Source organism: Nicotiana attenuata, chromosome 1 (genome assembly GCF_001879085.1).
Source record: "Nicotiana attenuata strain UT chromosome 1, NIATTr2, whole genome shotgun sequence".
In the NCBI taxonomy this organism is placed as follows: domain Eukaryota; kingdom Viridiplantae; phylum Streptophyta; class Magnoliopsida; order Solanales; family Solanaceae; genus Nicotiana; species Nicotiana attenuata.
In genome coordinates this window covers 57,139,664-57,158,211 of record NC_031989.1, presented here as the reverse complement: position 1 = coordinate 57,158,211, position 18,548 = coordinate 57,139,664, and the positions used below count along the sequence as shown (strand labels likewise).

Genomic DNA, 18,548 nt, shown 5'->3' with positions numbered 1-18,548 from the left:
TTAGCCGTGAGTTATGAAAGGTGATATAAAATTAAGTTTGATAATGCATAATTAGTTCTACTTGGAATAAATAATTTGTGGAGTAATTAATTAGTAGAATCTATGAAAGGCGTAAGTTATAGGGGTTCAATTAAATTAAGAAAAAAAGAGTCACGCTAAAAGTCAATCACCTTATATGTTGGATATTTTGGTTTGATACTGTACTTTTTTTATTTGGGACGATTATGATATAATCCGCCTTGTTTATCTTGGGAAATTGGACAGAAAACTATTCCAATGCAAAAAATGATCACGATGTTCCATAGCTTTACGATGGCTTTCCTTGCATTACCAGGTATGAGTGGTTTTATTGCCGAATTGATAGTATTTTGTTGGAATAATTTAATAGCATCACTAGTTAATTACTATGATATCAAATAGATATATATCACATCATGTACGGATCAAGTGAAGGATGCCATATTTATTTTTACGATTAATTTAAAGGTCATTATCGACGATAAGTATGGTTACTATAAATAGTCGAAAGGACATATTGTAATCCTTTTCCCACATCCACTCTTTTCCAGATTCTTTCATTATTATCAATTAGTTCACTGATTTAGACATTGAAGTATAAATTCTGGAAGCATCTTGGAGTAGAAAACTTACTTAAATTTTCTTGGAACCTACTCAATTTACCAACATAGTCTATGTTAATAACGAATAAAAGAAAGAAAAAAAAAAAAGAAGGTGAAAATTAAGAATATTGTTCGAGGTGTGTTGTATAGTTTTTTATGGTGAGAAACTGATAATACAATCAAATGGAAAGGGGAATATGAATTTTTTGTCCTCAAGTTTATTGGAACAGGTCACTACTCACCTTTTGGGGCTAAAATTATTTTACTTAAGATAACTTAAACAATTTTCTTGGAAATTATTTTAATGATAGGTCCAACGGTACGCATGATTTCGATATGCATGTGTTGGTTTGGTGCTCTCTTTTTTTAAATCATCAAATGGGAGATAAATATTTTATCGTACTAGATGAGGAAAGGCCCGTATACGGGCCCAACATTGTAATTTTATTAAAATTATTATTTGTTGGTGTTTAGTTAATTAACTTTTGAGGTTTAACAAGCTATATTTTTTAAAATTACTTTTGAATATAAAAATATTTAGTTTGAAATCGTCTTCAAATAGTATGAATAGATGAAAATTATTTATTTTTTATTTTCTAATTGCTTTAAGATAGTATGGGTAAATATGAAAATCTTGTAAATATTGATACTTTTTTTGGTTGTTGTATTATTTAAAAATTAATTTTATTTTCTCTATGAAAACCTATTTGAATAAAACAAAATTAATAATTTTCCAAAATGAGGAAAAGATTGGAAATGAGCATGCATTGCACAAACAGTCTAATCAACACATGCATAGTGCATTTAAAGGAGAGTTGTGGCTAGAGGAATGTGGGGTCCACGTGTATTTTGTATTTAAGAAATGCAAACATGGAATTTTTATGAAATGATATATATGCCCTTGATCAACCATCTTTCCTTTTCTATATAATAGAAATAACTACTACTACTACTAGTAAATTCACTTATAATATATTCGTACTACTAATAATATATTATATGGGAATACATCCACTTAGCTTTCGGTTTAATGAGAAGTCAATTTACTAAATTGGGTATTGTCCTTTTTGTAATAGTAATAAACATAGAACGTGTGGGGGATAATCATAGATAATTACTGCTAATGGAAGTCGAATCATGCCTTTTTTGTATTTTTATATTATTTTCAACCTTAAAGTTGACCATAGATTTATCCATGAGATGAGAATTGTGAAAAGACGGATTCGTACGGTCCATTTATATAAGCATTGTCGTTTCTCAAATCAAATCTGATTCCTCATGCAAGTGGAAGGGTTTATTTAGTCTTTTTATCATTTAAAAGCAGTCAACTAGTGGAAAACCTTTACAACATTACAGGATAAGTGAATCTACTTTAGTCTTTTTACAGCAATTCAACTTGTGGAGACCTTACATTGCATGATAATGAATCTACTTATCGCTTCATTAAAAAAATATCAAAAGATTCTATGCCTATTTGTTAGTGTATGGTTTTTACTTTAATATATTAACAATGTGAAAAAATATTATATTATATTATCATAATACTTTAAAGCAAATTATAAGTGATTTTATATTAAATATTGATCAATAACTTGAAAAATAAAATTACTAACCTGTTAAAATTAGCTAAACCTTATTGTTAAGTATGGAAGTTGTTTATGCATATAATTTAGATTCAATTGGATAGCAAGTCATTAGAATCTAGACCCGCAATATTATACGAGTTGTGACTCTCTGATCGAAATATCAACGCATAATTTAACATTCTTTTTGAGTTAGATCAAGTCATTTTAGTAGTACTCTATTTTTTTCAATAAAATTTTGGAGGGATTATAACCTCTTAATCAAAAGATGAGAATCAAGTTGTATGTACAATCAAGTCGATAGTCGTATCAAATGAAAGCGTGGGATGGAAATTGGAATAAAACAATGAATGATGAAGTAAGTAATTGTGGATACCAATCCAAGAAGGAAAGGCTATGAATTAGGCCTCGTACCATCAAAAGCTTTAAAAAAAGGCTTTTCACTTAGCTAGGCTGTGGTTGGTCCAAAAGCCCATTAGTGGAAAATGGGCCCACCATTACATCATCTTTGATGAGTAAAGGATCAATTTGATTTCCATTTTTCTTTCTTTTTGCCCTTTTGGTAGTACCTCAGTGGATCTATCTGTCTTGTTATAGCCAAGAATAAAAAAGGTTTTTAGCTACTTTTTCTGTTTGCTTGGATAGACTAGTGCAGTTGCGTTCACGTATAGTACGGAAAAGGGTCGCATTATTATAATGTAGGTAATCTTCCCTGATGTAAGCATTAATGGCTGATTCCACGGCTCGAATCCGTGACCTGTAGATCACACGAAGACAACTTTAATGTTACTCCGAGTCTCCCCTTCTTAGATGGACTAGTGCATTGTAAGAAAAGGTGAGAGGAAGAAGCGAAAACACTCTAGTTTTATGAAATCCCTCGGAAAGGAATGAAGCGATAGAAAGTAATCAACATGGCCTTTATGCAAGGATGATAGAGAAGATTAGCACCGCTTTTGTGCAAGAATGACACGCACAAATCAAGAAATGGTTTCACCAAAGAATGAAGAAAGACTTTTAGTTAGGTCCAGAGCTGCATATTCTAAAGGGGTTCAACAATAGAAAATTATAATGTGCAAACGATTGAATTCTCTCGACAAAAAGAAAGTTTATGGGTGTAGCAACAAAGTAGTTCAAAAATTATTTTAAATCATAAATTCAAATAGCATTTTTCTACTTTCTGAATCTTTAATTAAAATTTCTAGCTTGATCACTATTCTCAGTGGAAAATCTTTAACCTGATATATTTTCATTCCCAATAGGGTTGCAATCATTTTTACAGTGTTCTTGAAAAGTTTAGAAGGGAAAACGAAAGTCAGTATAACAATCATTAGAAATTAAAGTAGTACTCCCTCCGGTTCAAAATAAGTGATTTTTTGACCTTTTTCTTGTGGTCCAAAATAAGTGATTTTTCCAGATTTCAAGAATGAATTAATTATTTTTTTCCTACATTGTCCTTGAAGTAAATGGTGTTGGAATATGTGTTATGAGTGTTTATGTGAGATAGTAAAGGTTAATATAGTCAATTCCATTGCTAATTAATGCTAAAAGGTGGATTTCTTAATTTGTGTGAAAACATCCAAAAAAATCACTTATTTTGGACCGGAGGGAGTAAGAAACAATTTAGATGTCAGCTTATTCATTAATGAGTTGATGGCTCTCCTTCTCGTCATTTATATTCGTGAATATCTTTTCAATCATCAAACCATTAGTGACTAATGATGGTTTATATGAAGAATAAATAATGACTGTTCAAAAAGAAGATGCACTTTCTTTTTTTTTGAACGATGGAGGACTGATTTAGCCATCATTTCAGCAGAAACCTAAGTCACGCTAAGAATCAAATAGCCTTTGTTTTCTATGCAGATGAGACGCACATTGCACAGTAAATATGTTAAGTCATCATACGTAGATAAAATTAATTAAACTTTTCAACTTGGTGTTATTTAATTTGATGTTGTATTAGACCTTAGTTGATTAAACTAGATGTATTGTTTAGATACATTTAGAAGTACTTTCAGTTGTCATTAGGTATGATTGATGAATATTCAAGCTTAGACAAACAAATGCAATCTATTAAACTTTGCACGTTTTTATTAGAAAACTATGGTAGCATAAAATGGGAATCTGGAAATTAAGGCTTTAAGGCAGTCTTTTACTCTGTAAATTTGATTTTACGCTCCACCTATTATGGTGTGTAAATAGGTTTAGTAAAGGAATTACAATAAGTATAACATACCTAGTGTATTTCCACAGGTGGGGTCTGGGGAGGGTAGTGTATACACATACATTACCCCTACCTTCAGGGGCGGATTTAGGGGGGTGGACCCGAACCTCCTTCGTCGAAAAATTACACTATATATATAAGGCAAAATCTGTTTTTTACCTCTATATATTACGTTTTTAATCCCCTTCACACAGTCCAAAATTGTAGCTTAGTGGTCAAAGGGGTTCAAAGTCTTTGTAAGGTCATAGGTTCAATTCCCACTGGCTACAAGCTTTATAACCTTTTTCTTTTTGAACCCTTTTAGCGGAGATCCTGCCTCCGCCACTGCCTACCTTATGAAGGTAGAGAAATTATTTCCGATAAATCCCCTGCTAAAAAAAAGCATTATATTTCAAAGCAGGTGGCTTAGCAAATTAAAGGAATTAAGTTATATAAATTGATAATGTAAAGATAGTTCACATTGCCGATGTAGTTTAACATGTGATAGTAGGTGAATTGACATTTTAACTTGGTTATTAATTAATATGTATCATAGAGAATAATTTTTACACTATCGGTACATAAAACTTAAACTTGTTAGCACATATCCTTTTGAATAGAATGAGGTTCATTTCTGAAATGTGAGCATTCAAAGGTTGAATTACTAGAATGCAAAATTCCTCAAAACAAAAAAAATGGAAGAATCGTGACTAATTCCAATCACCATCTAAATGTGGCGCGATAGATTGTGAAATGGATTTGGAAGCATGCCTTTACGTACCTAGATACGGCCGGTATGTTATTGGGTCCTAGCGCGCAAATTAAATGTGCAAGACAACTGCAAGAATATAATAGACATGATTCTTATTGCTTTGGACCATTTAAGATTTTGATCTTTTATCCGATTCCTATTTGATAAGATCAATCTATCTATGCCTCAATTTCAAAAAGTAATTCGCCTACCCCTACCAATGGTTAAAAGTGTACAAACAGGTTTGACAAACCTCTATCAAGTTTAATGGAGTATGACAAATGAAATCAGGATAGAATAACTAAAACAAACAATTCTGCAGCTAGCGAAGTGTGTTTAGGCTGAGGTAAGGCTCCCAGAAGAGTTGAATTTCCCGGAAGAAGATGAAGAAGATTCACCCGACGAAGTAAATATTAGTTCTCCAAAGTGAGTAAATAACTCTTTCTTCCCTTTGCTTTGGTTGTGTTTGACCGCTTAGCTAATAGTAATAGTTAGAGCGGGTATCAGTCTAAAAGCGAACGAGCTAACTAATATATAAATATATAGAGCTGAGCGCGAGTAAGCAAGAACTTAATTACGTCCGGGAGTCTTCCTCTTTTTTCTTTTTCTTTTGCGTTTAACTTAGTAAAATATAGCCTATTTAGGATAGGACATAACGGTTTGATTTAATTTCAAACTAATAATGTTTTCGTGGTTAGTTAACCTCTAACATTTCATTAGTTATGGATTTAATATTAGTGCAGAAAAACAAAAATATAAAGAAATACTAGTTCCTCGAACTTATTCGCAACTAGTGGCGAATTGTTATATTTATGTATCGACCCTAAGGAAGTTTAGTATATCCAAAGAACTTTTCGACTACCTTGTGCGCATACGCTTATAAACTCACTAAAATTCCTCTTAGGAATCAACGTGGGACAAAGTCCCAAATTCATACTGAACACAACCTAATTGTTGAGCAGATTACCTCATTATATAAAGTATTTTTTTTCCACAAATACTGTAGTAAAGAAGAGGTCCTGTGGTAAGGGACGAAAGGTGTTTTCTGTTCCCCTGAGCCGAGGGATGCTCGTGGGACTTGGGTGAGGGTGTCCTACGACGACACAAGGCAATGAAAGGTTGCTCGCTTTAAATTAAATAGCTGACATGAAACATTTTCCGTGAATTTCTCTATAAGAAAATAGATTGTGGGCTTAATTGATCAACCTCAAACGTTAACTTATGAGATGACTGTATTGGGAAAAAACTGAATTTAAATATTGAAGATGACGTGTCATGACACGTGGACCGGTCAAATAGTCAAAGCGTGGTAATCAGTTAGAAGGCACGAGCAACAACAGATGCGGGAGAGAAGATACTTAAAGGCACGAGCTATTATTCAAATGAAACGAGACTCGTACCTGTTCGAGTCATTTAAAGTCCGAAGATCAGAAGGAATTGAAGAATCTGATAGCGAAAAAGAGTCCAAATTCAGCATTAAATGCCAAATACGTTAGAGAATTTGTATTTAATATGAATGATTGAGTAACGTTTCTTTCAATGTCATTTATTGCTCGTAATTGCCTCATTAAGACAAAGGCATTACACTTTCTCTAAAAATTAACTATAAAAAGAGAAAGTCACAACATCTGTAGGGGACAAGAAAATATTACGGGAATAAACTTTGTTCTTTTTGCTTTCTGATTATATCATTCAAAATTTCTTTCTTATATACTTTTCCGATTATCAGTAACCCGAGTTCTTCTAAATTCAAGCTTTGACCTAAAATCTAATTTTTGGTTAAACAATGACGATTGTCCAAAATCTTACAAGAAGTCGGAGACCAAATAACCCTTTAAAGGTTCTTTGATGGTGACATAATAGACATGCAGGCAATTCCCACAATAGACTTGCAAACTTTTCTTGACCAAGATACGGTCTGAGCTAGAGTTGTCTGTTTCATTTGGTCCTAGAAATGTGCGAGACAACTGCAATATAATTGATCCTTCTTTGAAATATTTGAACCTTTCCAGATATTGTCTGATTCTTAGATATGACTTTGGACCACCCCCTCCTTTGAACTGATCCTCCTTGACTCACTATTTCTTTAATTAGCTCCAAAAGCCTTGCCTCTTTTTTTTTTCTCACTATATATATATATATATATATATATATATATATATATATATATAAAGGAGAGAAGACAAAAGGAGAGAAATATGCATCAAACAAAAAGGTCAACCCCTATCTGGATCTAATTCTGATTAGGACACTTGTTCGGTTTCTATATATTTTTTGGTGTTATATGCTTTTATGTGATATACTTCCTTAATACAGTAGAAAGCTGAAACGGCTAAATTCGACGCCGCTTTCAGTCGACATCTTTTTAGCAAATAATGGCAGCAATCAAATTGATATGCGATTATAGCAAATGTAAACCCGATGGTGGAGTGATAAGTATTCCTCCATCTTTGACCAGAAGATATGAGTTCGAATTATAAGGATTAAGTCGCTTTTGATAGGGAGCACTTTACACCCAATATGAGACTTTCTAACGCGAATTCAGATTAGTCGGCCCTAAAGTAGATACCGGACAACGGGTGAAAAATAAATAAATGAAAATAAACCCAACACCACGCCATTGCCACAGCTTTGACATAGGCAAATACAAATTTATATGTCAGTTGGCAATCCAGTGTACAAAGCATTCTGCGTTCAAGCAAGGTCCGAGAAACGCCGCATCCAAGGGGCATAATGTAGGTAGCCTACCTTCCTACGCAAGCGTCAGTGACTGATTTCACGGCTCGAACTCGTGACTTTTAGATAACGCGGAGACAACTTTACCGTTATTTATGTGTCAGTTAATATAAAATGACGCTGCGTCTGCTCTAACCTTGTAGAAGTGGGCGTGAAATTAGAAATATACGTTCTTTAAAATAGTTTCTACTATATATATACGGTTCAAGTTGAAAGTGGATAACGGCCATACCTGCTATCCAAATACTACATTTTTCAATGGGCAGCGATAATTGTCACCCCAAGATTGAAAGAGTTATGGAGAACATTTCTCACGATCCCGACATTTCCCCTTGGTCTAAAAATTCAAAGCATCCTCTAAAGTTGGCACTAGTGCTCAACTATTGCACTTAGGACAGCAATTTTCTTTATTGAACTGGACAAAAATATAAGAATCTGGTAAAAAAAATATTCATTCCATTTCCATGTTCACGAATTTTGTGTACGAAAAGTTTAAAAAAAAAAAAAAAAAAGAAGTAGAACTCATTGCTGCTTTCATTTTCGATGTTATCACTCGCATATGATATGATTAAAACACAACAGTAGCAGACCTTTCGTCCTTTCTTGTCCTTCATTTGGACCTGATAAAACACAAGATGCTGTTTTGTCAATTTCACAAATGACCCTCTTTTTGTTATTTGGCCACTTACTTTTCTTTAGTCGCTGTTCAAGTTGTCATTCTTAGGTCACAGCATAGAGTAACTTTAATCAGGAGTGGCAAGACGCAGAATGAAGTAATCAAGAAGGAAGCACAACATGACTTCCCAAATCCAAGTTAAGGAGAATCTGCTTTCTTATCACAACTTAAGATGGAAAGAAAAGCATACTTCGATTGAACGCGGAGTTTAAACCAGTCTTTGACATGCAAGTCAAACATCTACAACATAGCAAAATTATCCTTTTAGATGAGTGGTGGTGAGAGTTTCACATGTCTTTTCATTTAAATAAGCGGTGAGGCTCCCAACCAAATCATGTCATTAAGGGTAAAATGGAGATACGACAATGTATTGTTCTCTTTGGAAAAAAATAGGAAGGGAAGTGAGAGATAAATTGGGACATAGAAAGTACTATTAGTAGTAGTAGAAAGCACAAGAATTTCTTTAAATTTAAGTTTCACATTTTACACTTTATCTCTCAAAGGTACCTATCTGCTTCTGGTACACAGAGGGGTTGAAAAGATGGGTTTAAGGGTGAGAACAGCTGTTTGCACTACTGCCAAATCATGTACATCAATCAATAAGCATCACAATCCAAAAAGTATTTTGGCTGCCAAAAAAGAAAAGGTAAGGAAATGTCCCCAAATAAGCTGTTTTCTATTCGACTACACGACAAGTTAGGAAAGTGAAGCATCTTATACTCATCCAAATATCAACATGGTTTTAGTCAGTCAGTACTGTAGAGAACTTTCATGGACATTAATTTGACTTTCGTTGTTTAAACTAATCCCAATGTCCACTAAGCTCTAAATCTAGCACAAATCAAGTGTGTCCAGTGGTGCCTGGGCAGGAGTTGCAGTCTCCTGGAGAGTAGCAAGGAAGAGTTGACGGGGGGTGGGGTACATCAGTAGAATGGCAGCTGAGAGAGAAAGAACGAAAAGAAGAAACAGTAAAGAAGGATTATATAAGGAACTCTTTTCTTGGACCTCGATTAAACAGATACAATAGATCCTAATGCAGAGGGTTAAAACAGCAAGAGTAGAAAAAAAGGGGGTGGCGGTTGAAGGTGTAATGTGCCAAAGGGACTGAGATTTTAGTAATTCAGTTGTACTCTCTCAATTTCATTTTATACCTCTTATTTCTTTTTTAGTTTGTGTTCAAGAAAGAATGCCAGCTTTCTATACTGGAAACTCTTCAACTTTAAACTTCTCATTTACCCTTATTACATGCTCTTATGACCATAGAAATGTCATGGTATATTTAAAACCATATGTTCTGAAGGCAATTGGTATGTGCCAAAAGTCCTTTCTTTTCTTTCTTAGACTCCGCGCCTGAAACAAAGGGAATTTTTTTATTTTTTTATTTTTTATAAATTCAATTGTCCTTTACCTTTGACAAACAAATAAAGCAGAAAATGAGCACCTAATTGATAGTGAAAGTTGGAACAAGCAACCAGCCAGGGAGAAGATATGTACAAAGACAAATCCTCTTGAGCTTTGCTTATACAAAAGCATACGATATTTTTCTTGCCTAATTACCACTTCAGATTTCTCTGCCATAAGAAAACATGAAAAGTTATATGTAGACCTGTTCTCAGTTTCTACTCATGATGATGCATTCCTTCTGCCAGAGCCATAGGCATAAAAATTAGGCCCTTATTCTCCAGCAGTTGAGTTGCCATTGAGGGATTCACTTCCAGCAACTTGCGCAATGTCTCTTCCAGAGGTTCAATCAGTTGTTCATCAAGAATGTAATGTCCACAACCCTGCAAATCAGTCAGAAACTATTACGTTCTCCAAAAATTAGTTTTTGTATGAAGAAAGAGTCCAAAAGTTTGATTAGTAATGTAATTGTATATATTGGAATCACGAATGGTACCTCAACGAATAAAAATGGGATAGAAGAAGGTTCACCTCCCAATCTGCTCCTTGTGAGATCCTGCACAGTCAGGATTGAGTTAATTACAGAATGCTGTTAAGGAAATAAAAAACTACAATGGTTCTTGATGACCTGAAAGATGATACAAAGTAAAGAAAAGAAGTAAAAAGGCAGCTATTCGTCCGTGATACATCAAGATTAATAGCACCAACATTAACATGAAGATCGATCACTTTGAGGCACAAAAATAGGTCACCAGTTAAACCATTATCCAAATAATTGAACTACTGATACTGACACAGTAAGAAACCATAGCTCCTGAGGAAAAAACTGTAAACTTATAAATATACTAAAACTATTCTAGAGAATGTACAACTATACAAGAAACCACACTCTATACAGGCTTATATATCTATGAGCAACAAGTATAGCATTAAATAAGAATCATTATTTTATGTTTGCTTAAAAAACAAAGCAATTTAGGAGCCTAATATGTTCAAAGCTAAATGAGAAGGATGATGATGGTGGAGTTTAAGGTCTATATAATTCTTTGGAATGATCTTCCAAAGAGGATTTGGCTGGAAAATGAATATAGTATGCACAACAGTGTTCCAGTCGAAGGAAAGTTATAGGCTAGCAGTATGTCTTCGGTTCCATACTAACTGGACAGGCACTTTTTTTTTTTTTTACACAGTATTCCAGTAGAAGGAAAGTTATGGGCTAGCACTATGGCTTCGATTCCATACTTACTGGACAGGCACAGTTTTTTTTTTTTTTCTGCTTTGCTCTAGGTCTTCTTTTTTTTTTTTTTTTTTTTTTTTTTTTTGCTCTAGGCTCTAAACGGCCTAGGTTGATGGTTACTGGAGACAAGCCAATTCTTCCTTTTTCAAATGGTTGAACAATTGAGCTAGACTTGCTATGCATCCGGTTTACCGGGTTAACTGGTTGTTTCCTCCTTTCTTAGCTTGAGTTTGTAATGTCAAACAAAAAGAAGCTCCCTTAAACACATCATCACACAATCACGTTCAGCAATATTGATCTTAATTCATCTTCTTTGAAGAAAATTGAGGGATTCACGGTAATAGAAGGCTTCAAGCTCTTATAGCCAAAATTTTCTAGTAATATTAGGAGTGGCATAAGCACTACATGGTGTGGCTGTTTGGTGCTTAGTTTGCAATTTTGCGTATGGCTCAATTAGTTAAAATCCTTGTAGGCAGAGAAGCAGTATCAAAGTCAAACACACAACAAAATTATTGTTGCACTAATATGTTTAAAAAGCCAAATCAGAAAATGTTCAGGCATTCGGATGGTTCATCGCTTTAAGAACAGGAAAGTTCTTTGTCCACAGTGTATGCAGATGAGCTTATTTTATTCGAAGGACATTAAATAAGAACATCTATGTACCTTTATCTGGAACTGCAGATTTTTGATGTGGTCGATAACTTCATCCATCAGAGATGCTCTTCCACCCTGCAAAACCACAACTTATCAATTCTTTAATTCATTGTAGCAATCATGCCATTCCTTTTTTGGTCTTTTAGTTTATAAGCATGGAGAAAATTGGCATGAAACCAGAACATAAAACTACTGCTTCACCCATTCCTTAGGGAGCAGAAGACCCTATAATGCATAGATGATTCCAGTAACTAATTCTTTGTATTCTCCTACTTTCTGTGTGAAAAGCTTCACGTGCACAGCTTTTAAAAGATCTGAATATCCAGCATTTTGAATATCTATGCAATATACATAAAGGTCAAATGCCAAAAGGATGTGTTACCTGTTTAGAGCATGGAAACAATTCTTGGAATGCGTCTATTCGTTCAGCAATTCTCATCTTGCGACGCTGAATAGAAAACCAGCTACAATTAGGTATCAGCTAAATGATATTTTGATGAAGTAAATTAGATTCATTAAAGGGCATCAAGAAGATGCAAAGAGTACAAAAGAGATAGGATAATTAGCTCCATTTACAAAAGCCTATGCTACTATCAGGGAGCTAATGAAATCCACAAAAGTATCGGCACTATTAACAGGGGTGAGATAGTTCCAGCTAAATAAGTTAACTAAACACGCAGCCTTCGAGGGAGTAGAGTGGAGTTGATATGCCATCAAAACATCTTCGGTTCCTTTCTTTCCAAATACACCAAAAAATTGCAGCCGACACCATTTTCCAGATTTTTCTGATGGATTTGTCAACTCTCCAAAAATACCAACTTTCAAAAGCTTGCTTTGTTGATTGTGGTATAACCCATTTCAGACCAAAGATAGTGTAGAAGAAGTTCCAAATTTCTTTTGCGACTAAGCAGTGGAGGAATAGGTGGTTTACACTTTCTGACCATTGTTGGCACATGTAGCATCTATTAACTAGTGTGATGTTCCTCTTGATTAAGTTGTCTTGAGTGAGACAGGCCCCATTTAGAGACAACCATGTGAAGCAAGTCACCTTGGTAGGCACTTTAGGTCTCCAGATGTGTATCCATCGCCAGTTATCTATTATTGGATTCTGGTCACAGAGGTGAATGTATCCTTCTTTGACTGTGTACTTGCCTTTCTTAGAATTTCCCCAGATAAGTTTGTCAGGCTGTTGATCTTCGATGTCGTGACCTTCTAGGGAGCTTAACATTGCGAGTAGGCTGTTGACCTCCCAATCCTGCAAATTTCTTCTGAAAAGTGGGCACCAAGTGCCATTGTCTCTATTTTGAGCAACAGTGGAGTCTTTGTTCAAGGCAATTTGATACATACTGGGAAACATGTCTCTCAAAGGTGTATTTTCGCACCATCTATCCTTCCAAAACTTAATACGAGTTCCATTCCCAACTTTGAAAGTTGCATTTTGGAAGAATTCATCCCAGTGGTTGCTGATGTTCTTCCACAGACCAACTCCATGAGGTGTGTTTGTTTTCGTGGAACACCAGTGGTTGTTTGCTCCATATTTAGCAACTATGATGTCCTTCCATAGCCTAGATTCCTCCTGTCCATATCTCCAGAGCCATTTAAAGAGCATAGCTTTGTTGTGTGCTTGTAGATCCCTGATGCCCAAGTCTCCTTTGAATTTTGGTTGTGTTACCTTGAGCCATTTCACTAGTGGAAATTTGTGTGTTTTGCTGCATCCTTCCCATAAGATCTTCCTTCTGAGTTTGTCCATCTGCTTTAGGACTGAGATTGGAATTGGGAACAAAGACATGTGGTATGTGGGAAGACTGTCCAATACACTATTGATTAAAGTTAACCTACCACCCATGGAGAGGTATTGCATTTGCCAAGTCGCAAGCCTCTTTTCAAACTTCTTAGGACTCCATTCCAAACTTCTCAGCTAAATGATATTACAATTTGATTACTGTAAAGCTTAAGCTTCACCAAAATTATGACAATCTCGTAAATGCAACGGTAGGAGCAGAAAATTTTCTTTGCGGGGTAGAGTCTGGGACTATCAGCCGTACAAACTTATTAATTCTGATCATATATTCTGTATGCTAGGAATTATATACAACATACTGTAGAGCACATTCAGACATTTATAACAACAACAACAAACCCAGTGTAGTCCCGCAAGTAGGGTATGGCGAGAGTAGAGTGTACCCAGACCTTACCCCTGCCTTTAAAAGGCAAAGAGACTGTTTCCAGTAGACCCTCGGCTCAGACATTTACAATGTAGGGGAATTACTTTGACCTCTCCTTTAGTACTGCTAAATTAACCGGACTTCCCTTCTAGTTTGAGAAATACCAAGGACTTCTTCTCGGCTTTGATGTTTCATTACGAAGACCTCCCTTGCCGTTAACGTCCATTAGTAAGAACGTTTAACAGCTATATCAGCTCAAACATCAGGTCTGTTGTAATTTTACCTTCAAACTAATGTAGGAAAAGATTCACTTCAGACCATTCTCCCAACCACCAAGCTCTACCCTCACAACCTCTCCCCTGCCTAGCTGGGCTAGCCCTTCTCCTAACTAACCCCTACCCCCCCCCCCCCAATCACACTGCTCCTTGCTGTCCCCTACCCATACATATACATATTGTGTTACATGTGTAACATAGCAGGATGATAGCTTCAAAATTGCAACTGCTGGTTTATGCTGTTTGTCAGTGGATGTCAAATTAATTCATCCCAAACTATTAAGAAAATAAAGAAAAAGTCATAATTAGAGAGAGTATCTAAACTTCCAAGTAAAGACTCTGTAGTACAAAATGGGATACACGTTTTGACAAATAAATATTCCATAAACAAATGCTGAAGCTCAATATTGCATTACCCCCGCCATGCAAAGTACTAACTGTTAATTACAACTCATGATGACTAAATTTGTCTGTTTACTAATGGAAAGAGCCTTAGAAAAGTTGCACCAACTATTACAAAAAACCTAGAGAACACATCTTGATATTTCTAGATGACCTGATAATCATGAATATTTACAAATAACAAAGAGCCAGTAATATTTGTACTAGTCTTTAAAGGTGGTTGGATAGGCACAGTCAGTATATAAAATCTGCAAGAAAATAATCAATCCCCGATCAGACAATGCATACAGCAAGAGAGGATTGAAGGATTTAGGCTTACTCGATCAGACAATGCAGCCCTTGCTTTTCTAGAACTTTTGGAAGGATACGATGATCCAGCAGCTAATGCTTCAGAGCAAGGTCCAGAAGCATGCCTGACATCTCCTGTTGGCTCCCATGTCTGCCGTCCAAAGATCAAAGGTCATGAAATAGTCACATTTCTTTTCTTTTTTTCTCCTTCAACTTTGAAGTACAGATTGAAAATAATCTCAACATTACCAAGGCACCAACTTGATGTTCTGAGCCAATTAAAAAGTCGAGTGGAACCCCTTCATAATAAGGACTCGGATATCTTATCTACAGAAAAGTTAAAATTCCAACTCTCTCATTAGAGATGAATTTAAACAGTTACCACAGTGATGCAAGGAATCTTGACTTGCTAACAGAACATAGTACCCCAAACTCTAATCTCATATCTGGTAAACCAGTTGATTGTCAGTTTTATTGGCTAAGCATGCAGATAAATGGCCATACCTCCTGCGCTATCATGTCAGCAGAGCCATCAACTAGTCTGAAACCAGAAGCTTCTGCGGAAGCATCAACTTGAACCTCAGAGACCACATTCTCTGCAAGATATTCAACATAATTTTGTGGTGTTTGCTGGTTATGGATCCATTGAGGTGAAGGCACAGGAAGATAATGGATCCCATCAATTCCAACTCCTGCCATGTACTGCTTGTTAAGTTCAGGGCCCGCTAGATAATAAGAATCATTTGTACTTCCAAGAAATCCCCATTGTGCTTCTAGGGCATTTGGCTGATTCTGCTCTTCCATGATACCAAAGATCAGACTGCTAACTCAAAGCAAAACAGAGATTGTTAAATCGGAAAAACATAATCTTCCCGATAAACATGAAGTCAAATTGCATATTAAAGAGGGCAGAAGATTTTAGTAGTTAATATAAGTATCTGTTCTACCCCAAAAAAAAAAGAGGGCAGTAAGATCTCACAATGATATAGGAGGCGGATCCAGGATTTGAACTTTATGGATTTGAGTTCGAAATTCTACAGCAATCCACTTGATTTTAGTAGTTAATATAAGTATCTGTTCTACCCAAAAAAAAAAAAAAAGAGGGCAGTAAGATATCACAATGATATAGGAGGCGGATCCAGGATTTGAACTTTATGGATTTGAGTTCGAAATTCTACAGCAATCCACTTGATTTACTGGGTTCGAAATCAATTATTTGTACTTATTTTAGTGATTTTTTTAACACGTATGCACGGTCCGAGCAAAAGCTACTAGGTTAGGATGAATCTATATCTTACTCTCTACATCATCCCACAACTTCAACTAGAATAAACATTCATTTTCAAATGAAGAGCCACATTTAAGAAAAGTCCAATTCAATCAACAAATATAAGGACTTTACAAAAACGAGCTTAAGCTTTTGCATTTCCTTTTCTTCTATAAAGTTTAAGGAATGTGCAACAGAACAAATGCTCAACATTGAAATCTTAAGATCATAAGTTAATACTAACAAATTGGCGTGATCATTGAAAATACAACACAATAGATTTTGGTGGTTAAATATAACTATCCAAATTGTTAATGCCTTTTTCTTTCCTACTAACTGAGAAATCTTCGAGGGCCAGTAGCTCATGGTATGAGACTCAATGGATTATGGGCCCACTCCTTACCCTTCTCCACTTAAATATCACACTTTTATCATGAAAGGGCTCGATCGCATGATGTGCATCTAATCCACACATCACTCGTTGCGCTCTTACCACTAGACCAAAGCCCCACGCTGTGGGCTAATCATTCTCCTTTTTTAATTTATTTTGCTCCCTCCCCAGGGGCCAATAGTTGTTTTTGCAACTTCCCCCCGCTTGGCAACTCGACTCAACCTCTTGGAGGGAAGTGGAGTATTGTTCCACTTAAGATACAGAGTAATTAAATATACCTCTTATAAACGTAACAGATTACATTTCCAATTTTCATTTCTCAGCTCGAAATTCGCCTTTCAACAGTGTACAACCTCTTAGTAACCACAAAATTCAAACAAAGAAAAAAATTAGAGCATAAAAATGGTGTCACGAATCTACAAATACAAATAGAGGGCTTAGATGTAGACAACTAATTTAATCAGACTAGTTTCAGTGTTAAGTGTATGAGCATTGACAAGAAAAACACCAAACGAATCAACATGCATAAAACCAGATAAACGTGATCGATGACATGAAAAAAAAAAGAGTTTCACATAAAAGAAAATCACCACCTAAATCGAAGAGTGTGAAGAAAAGTTGTACCTGAATTTTCGTATAGAGATGCTGAATGGTGAAAAGAGTATGGAGTATGTATGAAATAAAAGAGGCAAACAGAAGATTCTACACTAGGGTTCGTTGGGCTGCTAGCTAACATGCGCTCTATGTAACTGGTACGTACACATCCATGTAGCTAGCAGAGTATCAGTCTGCACTATCGCCTGGCAAAAGTCGTGCTCAAGCTAGGCAAAATTAACTTTTTTTCCCAAAAAAAAAAAAAAGGGGAAAAAATAGCTAGGAAGAGAGAGAAAGGAAAAATTGGCAAGACTGATAGTTTTAGCCATTAATTTTAAAAAAGAACTATGGCTTTTTATATATAAAACTCTAAACTTTTTTTTTGAAGGAAAAACTCTTTAATTTTAAAATTTATGTTAAGAAACTAACCTCAAAGTAACAATACAAAACAATAAAATAGACAAGAGATATAGAGGGGAAAGAGAGGAGAGATTTTTATTTCTTCCATGTATTCAAGTGTGTACAAATACCCAAACCCTCTATTTATAGGATGATATTTAGGTAATACAAAAGGATGCCATGAATATGGTATTAACTATTGAGATCATGGGGGGAGATCATGGAGGAGGTTACGGAGGTATGGGAGTTACAACCATAATGGTAAGAAGTAGTGGGAGGTTAATGGAGAACAGTAGTGGGCATAACTTCTTAAGGAGTTATAGATATCCACTATATAATATAATGTTTCATAACACTCTCCTTGGATGTCTATAGATAATGTGCCTCGTTAAAACCTTGCTAAGAAAAAATCCTGCCGGAAAAAATCTTAGTGAAGGAAAAAGAGTACACATATCTTGTAATACGTATTGTTTGCTGCCTCGTTAAGAACCTTGCTAGGAAAATCCAGTGGGATAAAACCTCGGCTAAGGAAAAAAGAGTGCAGCGCGTATTTTACTCCCCCTGATGAAATATCACTTTACTTTTCGGAAATGACACATTCCAATCCTGTATACCAACTTCTCAAATGCTGGGGTTGATAATGATTCATTGAACAGATCCATCAAATTATCAATCAAATAATTTGTTGATCGAACATCTATATCACCAATCTGTCGAAGATCATGTCTGAAAAGAACTTTTGTGAAATGTGCTTTATTTTGTCGCTCTCAATATATCCTTCTTCCAATTGAGATAAGCAAGCAACATTGTCTTCGATATTATTGAAGTCTTCTTTATCAAAGAAAATCACACATTTGTTATGTGTTGAGTTACTTGCTTTATAAGTTGCTAATATTTTGGCATGAC

The 18,548-nt window shown here is 35.3% G+C and overlaps 1 protein-coding gene across 7 annotated transcripts; it reads right to left on the bottom strand.

Moving 5' to 3' along the window:
* Nucleotides 9,992-17,558, bottom strand: LOC109227093. 7 transcript variants are annotated; one of them, XM_019392110.1, is made up of 9 exons: nucleotides 17,274-17,558; nucleotides 15,971-16,070; nucleotides 15,496-15,814; nucleotides 15,241-15,318; nucleotides 15,023-15,142; nucleotides 12,244-12,309; nucleotides 11,871-11,936; nucleotides 10,467-10,526; nucleotides 9,992-10,353 (listed from the first exon to the last, which is right to left on the bottom strand). In XM_019392110.1, the coding sequence occupies exons 1-9, from the start codon at nucleotides 17,383-17,385 to the stop codon at nucleotides 10,189-10,191; spliced, it is 1,086 nt and encodes a 361-aa protein (XP_019247655.1). In that variant the 5' UTR covers nucleotides 17,386-17,558; the 3' UTR covers nucleotides 9,992-10,188. The 7 variants fall into 7 exon arrangements, with proteins under 7 accessions (XP_019247655.1, XP_019247663.1, XP_019247679.1 ...); XM_019392118.1 differs by having other exon boundaries at nucleotides 15,496-15,811; XM_019392134.1 differs by having other exon boundaries at nucleotides 15,496-15,811; nucleotides 15,971-16,065; nucleotides 17,274-17,358.

Bases quoted from the DNA above. Each gene is read 5' to 3' on its own strand.
- LOC109227093 (XM_019392110.1), bottom strand. From the start codon at position 17,385: ATGTTAGCTAGCAGCCCAACGAACCCTAGTGTAGAATCTTCTGTTTGC. The intron at 15,815-15,970 runs GTGAGATCTTAC...GCTTTGAGTTAG, and splicing joins GATCCGCCTCCTATATCATT to CAGTCTGATCTTTGGTATCA. The intron at 15,143-15,240 runs GTAATGTTGAGA...TTTGGACGGCAG, and splicing joins AACATCAAGTTGGTGCCTTG to ACATGGGAGCCAACAGGAGA.